This window comes from Epinephelus moara, chromosome 12, assembly GCF_006386435.1.
Source record: "Epinephelus moara isolate mb chromosome 12, YSFRI_EMoa_1.0, whole genome shotgun sequence".
NCBI lineage: Eukaryota > Metazoa > Chordata > Actinopteri > Perciformes > Serranidae > Epinephelus > Epinephelus moara.
The window spans coordinates 23,543,022-23,562,340 of NC_065517.1; the positions used below are offsets into that span (position 1 = coordinate 23,543,022).

A 19,319-nucleotide genomic window follows, 5' to 3' on the forward strand; every position below is an offset into this window, starting at 1 on the left:
GTTTAACATCGTAATAAGGCAATTCACCATCCCCATCACCTCCTCCTTTTTTAACTGGTTTACACACATGGTTATGTTTTGCTGACTGGCTTACTGGGAAGTGGAGAATGTGTGAAACTAAACTATAGATAAAAATGAACCAGAGATACTTGACGACAACTGAAAGGGGAGCATAAGTGATTTGTTTGTCCTCAGATGGCCTATGCGGAGGCACACACAGACAATGCTGTTTAGATTTGTATTAGAAAATTAAGTCAGAGGCATTTGTGGCAGCCTTAATTCTATTCTGCAAATTACATTTTGGTTGCACTGAGTGGAGAGGCACCAGAGGCCTTTTTCTAGCGCAGTACCGTAGCATTTGGCCAGAGGGCGCTGTGACTTTAAGAGGGAAAACCAACGTGCCTGTCAGTTGATGTCTTCTCCCCAAGCTCAATAAGCATTCCTTTCATGCTGTGTGAAGCTCTGCTGACTTATACGGGAACCCTGAATTTCTCCATAATTATGCTAATGGTCCAGATGGTGGCATGATGAGTACCATTCTCTTTGATATTCTCACACTGCAGATTGCTGGTGTGCAGACCCACGCAAACTGACACACGTTCAAAGTCAGTGTTCACACCACCTACTTGATCCCGTGTAATTACTTTGTGTTGCCTTTAGCTGATACAAGCGCCCTCTTCACTATTAAATGCAGTCGCTTTTATTTGTGAATGGGGGATTTGACAGATGCGGTAATGTATAATGGAGTAGCACTTCAGCAAAGGAGGGAGTAGGTGTCAGAATCCTTTACTTATGCACACATTTACTTTTAATTTCACAATTCTGCCGTCTAATAAAGATCCAGCACGTAGACAAACAGCAGTAATTTTATACTTCAAGAATATCTCAGTGGCATCAGAAAGTATAAATACACAAGGCCCGAGATATGGAGTCAACATCTGGGGCACAATCGTATTACATTCTACCTTCCTACCTTTTAATACATCAATAGTAATGTATGATAGAGATGCTGCAGTGTTTGACATTAGCCCTTTTTACCCAGAGATCCCGTGATAGGGCCGTGACAAAGACCCTTCATTATGCGGGCTCTGTTTTTTCCACAGGACAAAACAAAGCCTGAATAATGCAGCCTCAGTGTGTGATTTTAAATTGCATGCTGACACTCGGGAAGCAAAAAAGAGGTATAATGTGAAACACAACAGCCTCCAGTGTGACTAGAGACCACTGATAAACCAAGACGGCCCACTTCAGATTCATTTCCTGTATCTGTGTGACGTATGTTTCACCACTGCCCCACCCCTTTAGGAGACTAACTGCAGTCCTGAGTCTATTTATTCCAATGGGAGAAGTGAACACGAGCACAGCTTATCACCGTTTCCTTTGCAGCATAGACTCTGAAGTAAATATTGGACCCATTCTTTCCCAAGCCCCAATCCTTCTAAACATTCTGATACTGAAATGGTATTTTTTCATACACATGAATCAGGAGGAAATTAACTTTGTGTCAGACATGTTTCTGTTTTAGCAACATACTCTCAAGAGATCTGGCAACAACTGATGTGATGTTACAGTCAGTTGATATCACACATTAAGATAGGAAGTGAAATATTAAATTTGTACTGTATTTAATGTCTTGTTTTTAATCTGATTTCATCCATCCACACGAAGTTTACTGCACTGCCAAACAAGGTGGGGGTATGCGAGGAAAAGATGACGCCCACCTAGTAGACCAGATTTGTACCATTGGCACAGCTTGTAGCACGTTATCCATGGTGTGACATATACGCATCAGGCAGCGCTTTCTAAACAATGACAATGGCATGGAATGGCAATAACAGCAATTAACTGTCTCTGTTATGTGGTGATTGACCTCATCCTTGGCTCTGAGGGTAAGGAGCTCCCAGACCTCCTTGTCTCCCCAGTTTGTGGACATTTTCATCTTTGAGTTAGCTGCTAACTGATGGTAGCTGCTTTTTACATCTCCCGGCAGTGGGTCACACACAGAACACGTCATCAACTCGTCACATCTGTCCTGTCCGTGGTCTCGTTTGTGAGTTTGCAAATCCTAGAATCGGCCTTACTCTGTCTCTGATTGGCTTACCCTGACATTCTTACCCTAACCCTAACCCATCCCACTCCTCTTGCCTAAACCTAACCAATCCAGCCAACGAAAGCAATGAGAACTGGCCGATCTTAGGGACAGTAGGGTGGGTCACTACCTCGCTACCCTAGGATTCACAAATTTGCTTCCCATCCTGCCGACTGTCCCTTTTACACCAACATCTGTTACTACCTTTGCTGCTGGCTTAAAGCTGAGGCAACTCTGTGCCCCCCTTTCAGCAATTGTACTTTTTACACAGAATGGTGAGGCAGAATAATGGCATGAAATTCCCACCTTGAACAGGCAGTGTAAAAGGGGCAATGTAATGGCAGTTTATTTAGTTTATTTATGATTTATGATTACATTTGTTAATGATATTTCAGATGGCGGTCCATGGTTGCCTGTAGTGGCTATTTTTTTGTTTATATATATATTTGTATTAATATATTGGGGGGGATTTGCCTTTTAAACACAAAGTAACTCCAAGGTCACCCAAAAGGTCTATTTAAATACACTATAAGGCCATGCAGGAATATTTTTGTGACTTTTTTTTGGAGTACACACCACACACACTCACACACAGGCCAGCCATTCACACTTGAGTCACACAATGGCGGTGTTCATCCAGGCTTTGGAGTCTGGTGGCGCCGATCAAAGGCCTTCTTTCACATCTCCCTTGGGATTAAATAGCCCTCCACCCTGTTGGGGCGGGGGGTGCTACACTGTACCTATATAGCTCCAGCTGATGCACTGGCCCATGAAGAGCTGCTCATCGGGGGCAGGCACTGATAAGGTGCATGTAGTGTTAAATCAATAGCATGTAGACCCACGCAAGAGCTGCAGATATCCATCTTCTCGCTGCATTGCATCCTATAGGATTCAGCCTCGTTTGAACTCGCTAATCAGATAGAAGGGCGATAGATAGGCCCTACTTAGAATCTCAAGAGATATTGCGTGTCTTCCCCCCCGTGAAATTTAACCAGCAATGGAGCCTTTGTGTGTGTGTTGGTCTGTGTGTGTGTGTGTGCCACACACACCTTCACATCGGAGGATGGCTCACACTCGAGAATAGTCTGTTGCTGGAAGGCTTTCAAGTCTAAAGTGGAGTTATTTGCATAGGTTAAATATTCGCGCCTTTCAGCAGCTTCTGTCGATATTACGGATTTGCTGTTCTGCCAATTTTAATTCCTTTCATCCCACTCCTCCCACATTTCTGGAATGATGGCGGAAATTGTTGAAATGGTTGTTGCTTGAAATCCCGTAAAAGAGAGAGGGAAGTTGTGAATGACAGAACACAAAGAGGGCCTACATGTCCTAAAAAAGTCAGTGCAGTGATATCCTGCAGGACTGAGAGTGTATCGCTTGTGTGCACAGGTTGGCCATGCAGATATTGTGTGCAGTGTAGTGTGTGCAGTTATTTCTGTGTGTGATTGTGCAAGAAATGTGCCAACAGAGTTAGCCAAAGCTTCTCCAAAGTGGACACCGACTAATTGCTGGGTTGTTGTGCAGGCTGGCTGTGTCTCTGTCCATGGTGCTGAATGGAGATCCTGTGCAGACAAACAAGCAAAATATATAGTTTAACAGAGCTTGCAGTTCCCTTAAACATGCCACTTTATTGTAATGGAATAATGACTTTATTGACACCATCTTATACAAGAGTTTCTTTTATGAATGGATAGTATTTGATGGCAATTTTGCAAGTAAAGGTTGAAGCTGAAGTTACTGTTGCTGTGTGCACTTTACAGATTGCATCTCTGCCAACACATCTCTGGATGCATGCGAGCTTGACGGCAAGTTATGGAGGCAGCAGAGATACTACAGTCTGAAATAAAGTTTCCCTCTCCTCCTTCCCTTCCATCCATCTCGCTTCCTCTCTCATTCTCCCTCTTTTTCCCCGTCTCCCCCTATCTGTACATCCATCTCCCTCCCCTCTCCCTCTCTCCCTCTCTGTCTCTCTCTGGTGCGCGTTCACAACACTAACCTTGGCTCGACGTCAGAGCCTGTGCAGCAGTGCAGTATAATGGGAGCGTAAGCAACCCAGAGCGCCTCATAGGGGGCTGTATATCGCTGCTGTATCCTCTGCTTGGCGCTCTCTAGCCCCTCTCCAACCCCTCTCCAGCATCTTACCTTTACCAGCCCATGCTCGGGCTCCCCCCTCCCCACTGGATCCGTACCCTTCGACATGGATGTCCCGCCGTCCCTCGACCCGGAGGATTGTTGTTTCTTGGCGCAGTGAAGGAGGAGAAGGAGAAAGGGGAAGGGGAAGGAATCATGCCGGGACTGCTAATGGATTTAGGGAAAGCGCAAGTGACCATGCCGTGATCTTGCGCATCCAGGGCCGCCGTCACCCTGCCTTGCCCAACGAGCGTAGAAGAATTACGGGGGAATCGAACCCGCGCACCGGGGGGATTAAACCACTGTGCATTTTTTTAAAAACAACATGAAGATTACCTCCCATCATCTGATGATAAGCAGTCTCGTTTTCAGGTCCAACCTCAGGCTGATCCCGCTTCTGCTGCTGTTTCTTGGTTACTCTCGCGGGATGCCACACGTTTTAAGATTTGGTAAGAATCTTGTTTGTTTGTTTGTAGCACGGTATCATCTGTAACGCTGTGTGATCGCGCGAGCTGCCTGTTGTGGGATGTGGACAGTGAATGAATGAAATCACGGCATGCAAACGCAAAATGTATGGAGACATTTTTTTTGTTCTAGTGGAGAGTTGGCACAACAATCTGACCTAACAATCACATTTCTTAACGAATACTTCGCAGTTTATAACCTCATAATGTTCTGCAACACTATTTCAAAGCCGTTTCTAGGTGTGCATCACACCCCGGAGGATGCATAGTGTTTTCCACGCGCCTTGAAATCAGTGTTACAGTAACTTTGAAAGCAAATCCACTGTAAGAGCAGCAGCACTCCTATGCAACAGTTCACGGGTATGAACAGCTGATGAAACTCATCTCCCCTCCGGCATCCTCACGCACTCGTGCACCTCCACCTCCACGGCCCTTTAAACTGCTGACACCCCAACATGTCCTCTGCAGTAGATGTTTACATGTAGACGTTACACCCCGGGTGCGGATCAATCACTCTGATCTGTCACAAGGGCCGATCGATGCACGCGGCAGTACTTTTCATCCTTAATCCCACTCAGCTGCTATCCAATGTTTATAACCTCATTGGCATCGATACATCTAATAGTTCCGGTGCTCTGTGGCGATTGGCTGAGTCACGTTGGAAGCCACAGAAATGTATGCACAGAAAAATCATCTCTCATACTGATAAGTGCGTCTTATTAGTCTTAACACTGATTACCCTCCTCTCTTTAAGAACTATAGCCCCATAATATCGCCTGGCGGAGGAATATTGCCTAATTAATGTTGATTATCACACTAGTTCTTCAACAGTTGCCACTACGGCGCATTGTTGCCGATTCATAACTTCAAAAGTGTCCTATTACCGCCTGTGTTCCTGCTCTGAAATCATTAAAGCCCGGCCTCTTGAGGTTTGGCTGCTTAATTAGATCCGTCTCAGGATGGAGATGGGGACGGGGATGGCTGTGTTTTTATTCTGCCGCTTTCTGTTGAATGTAGGCTACATACAGAGAGCATCTTGGAGTGACAGGGGAGGCCCCCCCTGACAGCGGATGTCATCAAGTGTTGACAACACATCCTTACAATCCCCAATTCCCCCGAGGGTCCTGTTTAAGAGTCAGGCCGCGTCCGCAAGAGCCGCCGCTATGGCAACGGGATGTGCTTGTCTTCCTGCTGCATCCTCAGCCTCCGATGAGCGATTTCCCGTCTCGCACGTTGTCTGACAGTCGCCGGGCGTTTATTCAGTAATCCTTAGGGGGGGAGACGACAAAGTCCCCTGCATAATAGCATTTGACGCGAAAGTTTCCAAGCCGGCATATAATGACTAAATTCCTGGGAGAATTGCAACAGTTGCAGGGAGGTAATTGATAAGATATTTCTTACACCTTGGAGGAAATTTTGGTGGTAATTTGATCATGTCAAATAGTGTAAGATTAGATTTGGAGTTGCCTGCCGTGCTGTGGCTCATGCTCAATATGTCGTCCAGCTGACACTCTGGATCTGCAAGGCATCCGGCATCAGTGGCACGACAGACACAACCACACGAGATAAGAGGTGATTCATGTCACTGAGATCTTTTGCTCTGAGGTGAAGCTCGTGCTTGATTTTGCGGGTGTTCTGGTGGCCGTGATGCGGCCCGGGCTGAGAGGCGGGTCGCTGTCCGTGGTGCTGAACAAGCAGCCAAACAAGCCGGCTGCTTCAGGACCACGGCCAGAGACACAGGCACCGCGGCCTGCTGCCTGTTGCTCAACAAAACGCTTGTGATTTTTTAATAGACTTCTGTAAAAGCTTTAGTCTGTGGGTTTTTGTACAGCATTATCTCTCAGTCAAGTAGCAGCCGCTTCTCATCTCTCCCTTGTAAGATGGCTCCATTTCCCGTAGTGTAAGTCATTCTCTTTAGAAGAAGAGGATATGCTTATCTGTCTTCTGTGTTTTCTTGTAAAGGAGCCGAGTTTCCAAAAAGGGAAAGATAGATGACGATAGACTTGTGTGTGGCTGATTTTATCACCAAGAAAGTAAATGTATGTCAGTGTGTGCAAGTGCGTGAGAGAAGAGAAATACAAAAAAAAAAAAAAAAGACTTGAGAGACAACGGGAGCCCCACTGGCCCCTTTTCCCCGAGCATTTCCTGTCCTGCAGGATGTGCTTGCTCAGCAGATCATCCCAGCTGCTCCTGCAGGAGGCTGGCTAAATGAGGAGGTCAGCTCCCCTGGGTCCGTCTGTTCCCTTCCTGCCCCAAGTTCCATTCTGCCCAGACAGACGGCTCGCATTGTACAACCACTGTTCTCCTGTCAGGCTGAGACCTTTACACACACACACGCACACACACTTTAACACCAAAGCATAGTCAGCTCTTTGTATTCACAGCATCGGGCCTCACCGTGCAGAGCGACAAGTGTCAGAGAGAAAAAAAAAACAGCAAACAAGAAGTGTTCTGGCCACCAGCTGCAGGCAAATATGCTGAGCTAATTTCGACACAGACATGAATTATTGTGTTGGGTGTTCCTCATTTATAAATGTTACAGGTAATTAATTTACTTTGATACTGAAGCCGGCTCGGTGCAGCCCTTACAAGGTGTAATAAGACACGCTTGAGATAAGATTCTCCATTTATAACAAGTTTATGTTTGCCTTTTGGGAGTGATGAAGGAGACTTTGAGCTACTGATGCTGCCAAGGGTCTCCTGGAACAAAACACCTTTTTTTTTTTTTTTCTTTCAATTGCCACTTTGGATTTCTCTCCACGTCCACCCGTACAATGTAAGCTACAGAAGAACTGTGAAATGTCCACTTAAAATGAAATGTAACAGCTTCGGTGTGCGGCATGAGAAGCTGAACTTGGTTTTGAACTAAGGTTGGCTTACATAATTTCTCTCCCCTCAGTTGTCAGGGACGACCTGTTAGAATTCAGTGAGGTGGAAATTCAGGCTTGTGTTAAAGTCCGTGTGTATCAGCTAACTTAAAAGCGAGAATGAAAGCAGCTCGTTTTCTTTTATTCCACAGAAACAGCGCTATCTATATGTGCATGATCTTATTTGCTCAGTCACACCAGCAGTGAGTCATCACATCTGCCATTCCATCAAAGCTAAATGAGTTTACAGATTTACAGACATCTGTCTAATTCATTAAACGCCTCAGGAAAGAGTTAAACAGAGGGAGAAACCCAACAATGAAAACAGAGACAGTGCTTTAATTCTGATGACCAGAGTCGGTCTGCGGCTGTGAGGTTGAGTGATAACATTATCGCCGCCATCTTCAAACCACATTGGCAGACGCAGCATGTCCCTGGGCTGTCAACTGCTGCTGAAAGCATTGTTGACTCAGAGATGCTCATTTTGTTTGTTTATTTCCTGGTTATGTTTATATTTTCCCAAAACAGATATGTCTGGGAATATTTATGACTAAAACACAACATTGTTTTTCATTTTGGAAAGGAAATCAAGTCGTTTTTTTTCTCGCCGTCCTCTGGCAAAAGACGCTATCCCCTCTGGTGAAAGCTATGTTTATCTAACTATTTCCACAGTGCTGTGGCAGGATAAAGGTCCTTTATTGCATTTCTTATATTTAACACTCTTTTTCATTCCCTCAGCTGTGTTGCGGTGGCGAAATTACAAGGTTGTCAAGAACAAGCAAGGGCAGGGGGAACAAACTCAAGGGGAGTTTGTTGTTAATTGACTTTATTTGCTTTTGCTTTTTTCCGCCAGCCCCGAATTATCAGCACGGAGTTTAGTTTGGGATTGCAGGAATTAAGGATAACACCCTGCGCCCTGGCCCACTGCCAGCACGTTCACAGCAAACACATTTAAATAGGCACAAAGCTGCTTAAAATATTCATGTGTCACTTGGCCGCGCCGTAGCTTATAGAAATATGAAACTATCTCCTCTCTACTGGCAAATGATTTCCACGGTTTAAAAATACCCACCGTGGGTTTCAAGAACAAAAAAAAAAGAGGGAGATCTGCCGCACATTAGCATGCGGCACCACACATGGGCTTGAAGCGGGGAACCATCGAGATGGATTTCTTAAACATGTTTACATTCCTGAGACTTTGAAGGTCTTGCTGTCATGCCTCAGCTACAAAAGGCTCAATGGTGATTAATTCAGGGTACAGATTTCTTGGCATTTTGAAATGGAAAATATCTGTGAGGTATGAAATTAGTTTTCTTGTTGTGCTTAGCATTTAGTCCATTTTTTGAGATTTACCATTGGAAAAAAGATTATTTGCACCAAGGAGGCTTTAGATGATTGACCTTGTTTGCTTGGTAACCACTTCTAGCACAACCGCCGCCGCTGACACGTTGTCTATTTTTAAAAATCAGCCCTATATTCCTTGCGAAAGATTTAGCTTCTTATTATTATTCACAGCCTATCACTCCTTGTCATTGTCACTCAGGCATTTTTCCCTGCGTATCTGAAGGGTTAGGGGTTATATGTGCAATTGTTCTGAGAAACTGTCCCTGGAGAAGGGCCCCTGCAGCATGTCTCACCGCCTGGTTGTCAGGCTTCGAGCTGACTGAAGGTCAGATCTAAAAACACTCGCAAGGAATTATTTTTTCTCATCGTTTTAACACGTGCAGCACTGTCCTTCTCACAATCCCAGCGAGGGACATGGAAGGAAATTTGAAGTCAATGAGAGGTGTAAGAAAAACAAGTGTGTTTGTTAAGAGAGGAAAAAAAAGAGAGGAAGAGGAGGGAGGCGGGGGGGGGGTCTGTGTAAAGTGTGAGCGAGAACAGAAAAACAGTGAGTGTTGAGGCCAGCAGATACAAAGTAAAGATAGATTAGTTTGCCTCTGAGCAGTCCACTCTCAGCCCACTCTCAGTTGTGCTCTTTTATTACTGTTTTCTGATGGCTTCTGTGAGGAGAGACAGAAAGGACAGGAGAGTGTGTTGTGGAAATATAGTGGGAGGCCAGGAGTCATGTACTGCGGCTCTGTATAAATGTCAGCAGTATAGCGTTAGGGAAGCGCGACTACGGATATGCATTAAAACAGCCTTTGTAGCTAACTACCGGCTCCTCGGGGAACTAAACCAAAAAAAGTATTTTTATTAGGATCTCATACATTTATTGTCTTATTACATAGTTGGCTGTCTTCACTTCCAGTAGACTGCAAAGTGGTGGGAATCAATAAAAATCAATATGTTTGTATTGCTAAGAGGAGCAATGAAAAAAAGGGAAGAAACTGGCAGAGTAGTAGGGAACCAGTGCCAAGTCTTGGATAGCCCCCCCCCCGGTGTGTATCCATCACAGGTTACCATCTGTGAGAATGCAAACACGTAAACCAGAAGAAGAACTAATATGTACTATAAAAAGGACGTGTGGTGTTAGATTAATATTGCATGTAACTGTGAATTAATGACGACTTTAGGGACTTCTGTGGCCCTATGTGGTTTTGACGCAGACATCATCACATCGCTACCACACGTTTGACTCATTCAGTTGCACTCTGTAATTTACTCTGTGTGATATCTGCTTTGAACTGCCTGCAGTCTAAGTGGTGTGATATAAATATATATATATATACCTTGCTGCAATATTGCGCCGTGCTCTGCGTCATGTGTGGGAGTAACGTGAACTTCAGTGCGGCTCAACTGTTGTAATTAACTATTAAGTGTTTGCATAATGGAGGGAAACAAACATGGCTTGTTGATGGTGATAGTGCTGATTGGAGCCAGGGTAAATGTTTACTGTGTGTTTGCCTTGATTATTAATACACGCACGAGGTCATTTGTTGGATGTGTTGGTTTCTCGGAAGCTCATATGTGACATTTGATCCATGCAGTGATGTGTACATTTAAAGGTCTTGATGCGTAGTGTAAACAGACACAGTTTGGTGTGAACTCACAGACCCTGTAAAGGCATGTGGAGGCACATACACCGTAAATGAAAGCACCGATGTCCGAGCTACACGGGATTCAGAAGTCAATCGATTACAAGAAAGAACCTCCCGCGCTGGGCTATGATGTGAGGCGCCGATCAGGTTAGGATGTGGTGATTCACCTTCATCTCCAGCCAGCTGAATAAAGGAGTAAGAGGGGGAGGAGGAGGAGGAGGAGGGGGAGGAGGAGGTGGAGGAGGGCGAGCGACTGACTGAAAGAGAGAAAGCAAGAACTCGGGCTCCCATTGACAGCACAGCCGGTCGGATGTATGAACATTTCTCTGTGTGAACCAAGGACAGAGGGGGAAATGGGCTCTGTGGGAGGACGTATTGAGGCAGGCTTACCTAAAATCATGTTCTTTGAATCAGCATGACACTCCATTGTCCACGATCCACCAGGGCTATGCAAAACGTCTCCCCCTGCCACGTTGAATTTCATTTTTCCGTCCCTCCTTTTTCCTCCCGCTCGCAGGAATTTTAAGTGTTTGTGTAGCTTTCTCTAAATTGCTCTTCCAATCTCTGTTTTCGAAGGTGTTTGAGCGAGAAAGGTGAGAGGAGAGGGAAGGGAAGAAAACATTCGTGTCAGCTAATGGAAATGGGCCAGAGACGAGCACGGAAAGCCTTTAGTTGAGGAATTAAAACAATCTAATTTTGGTAAACAAGCTGTAATGCTAATCTAACTACATTAGCTGGCTGCATTAGCCTCAGTCGGGGTTCTGTTGTTAAGTCGCCCACGCTCCGAACGACGCACTTTCCTATTTGTTTAATATGACCCACCGATCCCTTATCTGCACATAGAGCTTTATGGAAGACTTGGATTGATTTCTCATCTTCCACAATTTGTTTTAAGATTTCAAGGAGACATAATGAAGCCAATCACCTCTGTTTCCCTCGCGCAGCTCCCAGTGAGATATACCCATACCCAGCCGCTGCTTTTTGAACATGACAAAAGACACTAAATTTCCTGCCCAGCAGGGTGTGAATGAATGTGAGAAATTGTGAAATAAAACAGCAGACTGCAGATCAGAGGGAAGATTACAACAGGACTCTTGATTTCTCACCAGCCTCACCTCTACTGTCTTTCTTACATTCATCCTCAATAGATCTTCTCCTATTTATGGCGGTTAAAAATGAGCAAGCATATTTGAGGAACTTTGGTAAGCCTCTGGCTATTCTCCTCTGTAAAGTCAGTGCGCAGGTCTCTTTCATTTCTTCCTCTCCCTGCTACTGTGCCAGTCGCCCGAGTGTGTTTGTAGAACAAGCGAGAAAAATCGACACACCTTCACAGCGAAGTGGAGCATATTGACTTGTACCTGTAGCTCTGATTATCAGCTAGCTTGTGTACAGCGGTGGCTGATGGGAGGCTGATGAACCCAAAGCAAGAGCTGACATTTTCCTGCCTTGTGGCTGAAGGAGAGGAGGGGGAGGATGCAGGTGTCCGTTCAGGTCTAATGGGCCATCCATTCAGTCGTTTAATTGAGTGTCTTTTATCTGCCTCCAGTGACCTCTTTTATTCTCCATTTCTCCCTCTTCGTTTCCTTCGCTCATCTGTTTTTTTTTTTTTATACCATGCCCCACCCCTCCTCCCTTTCTCCTTCTCTCTCTCTCTCTCTGTCTCCAAACTCTCCTCCTTTTGGTCGTCTGACAGCACACTCCGCCATCTGCGTATGTCCTACAGCTTACTCTGACTTTAGACATCACGGCCGTCACCTGTTGTTTTCTAAACACATCTGACGGGCTGCGAGGGAGGTGAACTTTCGGCATCCGCTCAATATACAGAATTCAAGCCAATAAGAGTCCATTTTCTCTCTCCTTTTTTCATCCATTTTTCTCCCTTTGTCCTCCGCTGCCCTTCTCTCCGTGTCGTCTTTGTCTCCCTTTGGCTCTCAGCTTGTCTCCTGGTCCTTCCCCTCTACTTTGTTCTTTTCACTATCATCAGGCCTCGCTTCCCCTCTTCCCCCGGTCTCAGTGTCCTTGCGCACAAAGGCACGAATCCTCACATGACATCCACATTCCAAACCTCTATTTCCTATTGTACCTTTTGAATTTCAAAGCAGAAGAAAACCTTTTTCAGTCTCAGGTTCCTATTGAACTCCCCCCCCCAATCCTGAAATAGAGTGCAGCACTGTAGCTTTTATCACCTTGACTTACTTTATATACACAATATTCATTTGTCTCAAGGCTTAAAACCAGACCTTAGATTCTCTCCTCTATGGCATCCATATTCTTTTCATGACAGAAATGGCTTTGATGAGACATATGGATCTAGAACTCTAGTTTATATTCACTTAAAAGTACCAGCAACAACTCTAAGTGCTACTGCCCGATTGTATTTTACTATATATGTTTATGGGACATCGAAGTCAGCGTTTACCACCTTCTGTGTCATTACCTATCTGCAAATAACCACCTACTGTGGAAGTATCTCTAAATTTATGAAGATTAAAAATTATTATAATCAGATTACTGAAATCCTGTAAAACGTCCTTTTCTCTCCCTCCGTGTCTCGCTCCGTCACCCTACAAAAACTCAAGCCGAGAGCATTAAAGAGCCGGCTCCTGAATTAATTCTTGACCTTTGGCTCCGACGGAAGATAACATCTGCCCTTCTACAAGAAAGGAAGTCTAATTTTACAGCCATTTTGTTCAAAATTACAATGGAAAGAGTGTAATACAGGGCCATTTTGATGAGCAGGAGAACAGCGAGAATGAGAATGAGAGCGGCGAAAGGGAGCACAGAGGACCATGGAGTCTCGTGTAATTTGCTGCGACCTAATTGCAACATTATAAATTGAACTTCGTTTTAGCTCTGTTACATGGTCGGCTGTGCATGATACATGTGAAATGCACGGTAGTGATGTTATGTTTATCCTCCTGTCATTAGCGGCCATAACTGAGTTTCAGAAATTCGATAATGGTGTTGAAGCATATAGGGTGGTTAAAAACTGTCAATATAGAGAGTTAAGGCAGACTGATAGGCTTCTTACTTTACAGTTAGTGTTTCTAATTATATGATGCACATTGACTCAGACTGGTGCAATTAACATTTCAAGTTCCACAGCAAGCCTGTTTTAATGTGTTATGTGTCAGTTGTTAGGTGATTTGTTGCTCGTCAGATAGGCTTTTAAAAGATAAATATACAGCTTATTTGAAAGAGCATATTGATTGTAAGGAACAAAACATTTACTGGGAACAAATCATCTCCAGTTTAGGGTTGTGGGGTACCCATAGAACCCATTTTCATTTCGATATCCAACCACTAACAGCTAACCACTGCACGGTGGTGCTGTGAGGGAACAATTGTCAACCCATGGTGGGGGTTTGGAACTCCAGGGCGGGGAGCCCTTTTCTCCGGGTACTCCAGTTAGCTTAACTGGTGACTCTAAATTATCCGTAGGTATGAATGTGAGCATGAATGATTGTCTGTCTCTATTGCTGTGTTTCGAATCACATACTTCCGTCAGTACACTTCCATGTAGTATACTATGTGCACTATACTTATTGGCGTAGTGCGCGAATTTCGATAGGGTAGTGTTGTCTCAAACCAAACATGGCCGTTGTGCACTCACCGGAAATGACAACCGCAAATTAGCTAGTTAGCAAACTAGCATTAGCATTAAAGTTATCATTCGCGGTACCAAATCATTACAGACTGCTAAATGAACCCAATAAACATACTGCTGGCTCATACCCGACAACAGTATAGTGGTGCTTAGTGCAAAAAACACATGTATTTTATTTCACGGTCGCACAGTCCTCGGTTGTCATTTCCAGTTTGAAAAGTGGTCCCTCCTGTTCCGCTACGTAGTCAAGATGGCGACCATTGAGGGCGAGAAGTGTCCATAGTTCCACACTCAACTTCTTGACCGTTTTGAGTGCACCATCCGGGTACTCATAGGGCACTGCATTCTTCCATACTTCTCAGTGAGAACGCAGTTATGCACTCAGAATATTAAGTGTAAGTACAGAAGTACGCGATTTGAGACACAGTATATGTGTCAGCCCTGTGATAGTCTGGTGACCTGTCCAGGTTGTACCCCGCCTCTTGCCCAATGTCAGCTGGGATAGGCTCCAGCCCCCCACAATCCCTAACAGCATAAGCATTTACGGCAAATGAATGAATGAATATCTTGTGGTTAGAGTTCAAGGGACCCCTTTGAAAATGGCTGTGCCAGTTGCTCCCTCGCCAAAATTTACTATCTATATCGACATTAGAGCATTATCTAACCCCCTTCCCGACAAGCTACGCTGACATAGTTAGTACCAATGGATGCCTTAGGTTGTCTAGTTCAGTGATTCCCAGACTTCCTTGAGGGACCCTTTTTCTATTATTGAGTAAACTGACGACCCCTAACTAAGTGATATATTTTATGGATATTTAATATTTTATTCAGTGCATAAAGAGAATAGCACAGAGCAGCTGATGAACTGTACAATACCCCCAAATAGTGAATTCAATAACTGCAGGAGGTTTATGTAAAATTAGCAATTTCAATTTACTTTGAGCAGATTATGAGTTTTCCTGACATTTGTAGGACATTTTAATATAGTTCTCTGTTTTTATTATATATTTTTTAAATGTTACCAGTCATATGTTCTTAATAGACCTCTTTTTTTGACAAAGCCAGTGTTTTCTTCTGATGCTTTGCCTTTGTTCTGTGAGCACTTTGTTTAGTTTGACTGAATACTTTTGTAATGCAGCACAAGGCCGTTTAGCAGAGAATGAAGGATCTGTGAATACTGCTTGTCTTCAGGCCTTCACCATGCCAATATCCTCTGAGATTTTTAATGAGTTAATATCTTGAATAATGATCTAAACATTAGAAGATAACAATTTTATCTTGGAAATAAGTGAAATACTGAGATATTAGCCTGATAAGACCATCCTGATGTCGTGAGCTCAACATTCTGGATCAGTCTGGACTCGTAGCTGACCTGAACACTTTCCAGGAATCCAGTCAGGGCCAATCAGGGATCTGCACCATAGTTGACAACGTAATCAGCCAATCAGGGACAGCATTGTAGTCGATGACGTAAAATGCAGGCCGCAGCTTACAGAACCGTAATGGTGGCTCCCAAAGCGACAAGTGCTAACTCTAACGTTAGCGGAGTGAACGCAGCAGTAATTAAAGGTATTGCTGAAATAGAGTCAATAACAACAATCAAACAAGAACAAGAGAACGCACTCACAGAGGAAAAGACGGGATTTGGCAAAAGGTTTATTCATCAACTGGCTCTGGTAGTGATGAAAAAGATGTTAGCTGTTTTTTTGTTCTGCTGACTGGCTGAAGGAGTTTGTCTTTCAAGGCAAGTACTCCCGCCCACTGGAAGTGTTCGGGGCAGCGCCGAGTCCAGACTGATACAGAGAGCGAAACAGAATGCTAAGCTCACATTTTGGGATGGTCGTACCAGGCTACTGAGACATAGGCCTACTGTATACTTTTTCAAAAAGGTTAGAATCAAGAAGGCCTTGTGACCCCCAGGTTGGGAACCAGTCATCTAGTTTCACAAGATACCAGTAGTAGTAGTAGTAGTAGTAGTACAGCCAATTAAAGACAATTATGTCACCACATGGGAAGGAAAAAACGAACTTTGGGTACTCATGCATGGAGCAGAAACAAATGCACTTAGATTAAGTCAAAAAGCCTTTATTCCAAAAACATGGCTGCTTACATTAAAACACCAACCAATTTCGAACCTAAGGTCTTCATCAAAGTGCAGAAGACGCAGCTATATCAGCCTCTAATCATTTTCGCTAGGGGGGCATCAATTGTATCAGGAGGGCCACCACTGCCTAACAAGTGTGTGAGAGTCTCTTGGCATACTTGCCATGAGAGAGTTGGAAACCCTGCTGCTATACTTTGAGAGAGTTTGTTTTAAGACTCCAAGATTACTGTTAGTCAAGTTCTCATCTATATTTATTTTGGTGAGCGATACAGCTTGAGGGTTGGAGTATCCAGGGACGCTTGAGACACTCAGTCCACCCTGCCTCGTACTTCTCAGTTGCAGAGCCATAAATGAATAATAATGACTTTTTTTTTTTTCTCACAATGGGGGGAAAGTGAAAGCAAACCAGAGACGCACATGCACAGTCACAACGTTCTCGAGGCTGGACTCCCGCCTCTCTTAGCCTGCAGTGGATAATTAGCATCTCTCACACGTGCTTAGGCTTGATTAAAACTCAGTTTACAGTGAGCAGTGCTGTGAGGTCGCCATCTGTCACCTGCCGAGGCCACCATGAGACGTACTCTAGTCAGTGGGAGTGAAGGAGGGTGTGTGTGTGTGTGTGTGTGTGTGTGTGTGGTTGTGGATGTATGCGTGTGGCCGTTTGATAAAGGAGAGAAAAATATGGAGCATGGAAAGAAAAATGGCAGAGACGGGTGAGGCATGAAGCATCAGGAAGCATTCTGTTCAATAACTGGTCCCCCTCGCTCCCCATGGCCTGTATATTAGAGCCAAATCACATATTTTCTGTGTTGGCAGGAAAAAAGCTCCTGACTGCAGTTTTGGGATTTGTGTTATTTACTTGAACTTTATAACCTTGTGACGGCAGTTTTGGGAATACGCGTGTTTATACTTGGAAGTCAGATATGAAGTGTGAGAGCTCTACGGCTCATAAAACCCACAGTGTGTGAAAGTCACTGTATTTTTCCCAAAATGTGCGTGCATCGATCAAATAATTGTTCGCATTAAAACAGTGCTTTCATGCCACAGCTGCAATAAACACTGCATCATAACTGCGTGGTTTACATACAGTGCTGTTTCCTGTTTGTTTCCATGGTAATACCGTGAATATTTCATGTCATACCCTGGAATATTTGGACAGGTGGGAAGGATGCATCGGAAAATCTAACAAACTCCCAGCTTTGGTGTCAGTCAGATTATACAATGGGAAAGAGATTTCCAAAGTGGCCCACAGAGAAGTGACATAAAGACGTTTGTGTTTGCTCGCAAAGAGTGAAAATATTTATTGAAGCTTGACTGCTCTTCCTCAGGCGGCGCCGAATGCTGCCCGAGGAAGAGCTCAAAACGCCTTGCCACCTTTCTGCACGTTGTGTTACAGTCTGTCTTCTGCTCTGTGTGCGTCTGTCGATTTGTGTGCATCAGAAGCTTTATTAGATATTTTCACTCTTTGTAAGCGAGGACCTTAAAGCTTTCTTTATGGTTTGACTCTGTGCCTGGAAAATGATTGGTAGCGAGTGACATAAGGTATATGTGCTTTGTACTGAATCAGCTCTAGCGTGTGTATTTCACCTTCACAAATAAGACTATTTTCAATTTCCACAGACTAAAACTTTTCCATTTTCCACCAACAGAGTATCTGAGTGATTAATAGCGTTTTTGAAAAACAAATTATTGGCCTGAATTTATTGCACCACTCTATAATCTTTGCTTCCAACATAGATTACTTGAGTTAAAAAGAAGAAAAGCCAAAACTGTGACTCAATAAGCGATGAGTTGATCAACAGAATATTAAGTGGCAACTATTTTGACAGTCATTTAATCATTTGAGTCATTTCTCAATGGTTATTACTTCTGTGAAAATTTACTGCATATCTTTTGCGTTTGGACTCTTGGTAATAAAAAAGAAGCAATTTTAAGACGTCGCCTTGGTTATTAAGGAACATTTTATGATATCTTACATACCAAACAATTAATTGATCCATTGAAAAAATCATTTCAGTATCATTTTAAGTTGCAGCCGTACAGAGAATTATCTGTGTTTGTTGTAAAATATAGTTTGATGATTTTCAGGTAATAAAATTCCCTCATTTCTTTAAAAACTCTGTTTATTGGTTTTTACATGTACATACAATTGTATCATCAGAGCACATAAAAAAAGTAAATATATTCCCTTCATACATAAACATTACAAAAAAGGACAACAGACATTGTTAAACCCCAAAACAGCTTATAAAGACTGGTGATAAATTCTCTGTGCATTAGCATCGCCAGTGGGAGGGCGGTTCGGGGGGCAGCATGGTCCTCCGATACAGTTGCTGCCCCCCACCCTCACTGGCTCCCCCTGGCGTAAATAATTGGAGGCCCATATTACTGTCTTTAATAGGCTGTGGTGCACTCATTTTTTTAAGGTAGCATGAAGGTCATGGTATCTTGTGACACAAGATGACTTAAAGCAGTGGTTCCCAACTGGTTCAGCCACATGGTCCAGATTTCTCCTTAGTCATTAGTTTAGTCTCCACACAGTTTAATACAGTCAGCATCATACTTGTGTTTGGCCATGTCGTCGAGCTAGTTTGCTGTCTCTGTCATGTAACTGTCCGTTAGTCAGTCACCCTACAACAGGAAACAGCACTTCAAAATAAAGACGCTGTGCCGGAAGTGCACTGTACTTCAAAATAAAGTTTGTGGGTTTTTTTTAACAAACTTGATGTTTTTGTTAGTCACTTGTGGTCCATTCAGAATGACCCACCAGCTGGGAACCACTGATCTAAAGCATCCATTGATACCAAAGATGTTGGCATAGCATGTCGGGAAGAGACTAAATTACGCTCCATGTTGTGCAAAATTTTGGCGAGGAAACAACTGCCGTGGCCATTTTCTAAGAGGTCCCTTGAACTCTCACCTCAATATCTGAATTAAAACAGGTTCTATGGCTACCCACAAGTCTCAGTTTATGAAACAAAATGGTGTCACCCAGGTTCCTTACTGGACCTCCCTTTGCCTCTTTGCCAGTCTCGGACAATGATTGCCTTGGAGCTACGTAACCATTTACCCAGCCCACC

General features: G+C 43.9%; 1 protein-coding gene across 2 annotated transcripts in view; it reads left to right on the forward strand.

Annotated features, from left to right (window-relative positions):
- Positions 1-4,163: 4,163 nt before the first annotated feature.
- Positions 4,164-19,319, forward strand: part of LOC126398965 (glutamate receptor ionotropic, kainate 2-like) — an 86,620-nt gene continuing 71,464 nt past the window's right edge. For both annotated transcript variants that reach the window (XM_050058641.1, XM_050058642.1), the window contains exon 1: positions 4,164-4,665. In XM_050058641.1, the coding sequence (XP_049914598.1) occupies positions 4,542-4,665 (124 nt within the window). In that variant the 5' untranslated portion in view covers positions 4,164-4,541. The remainder of the gene's footprint in view (positions 4,666-19,319) is intronic.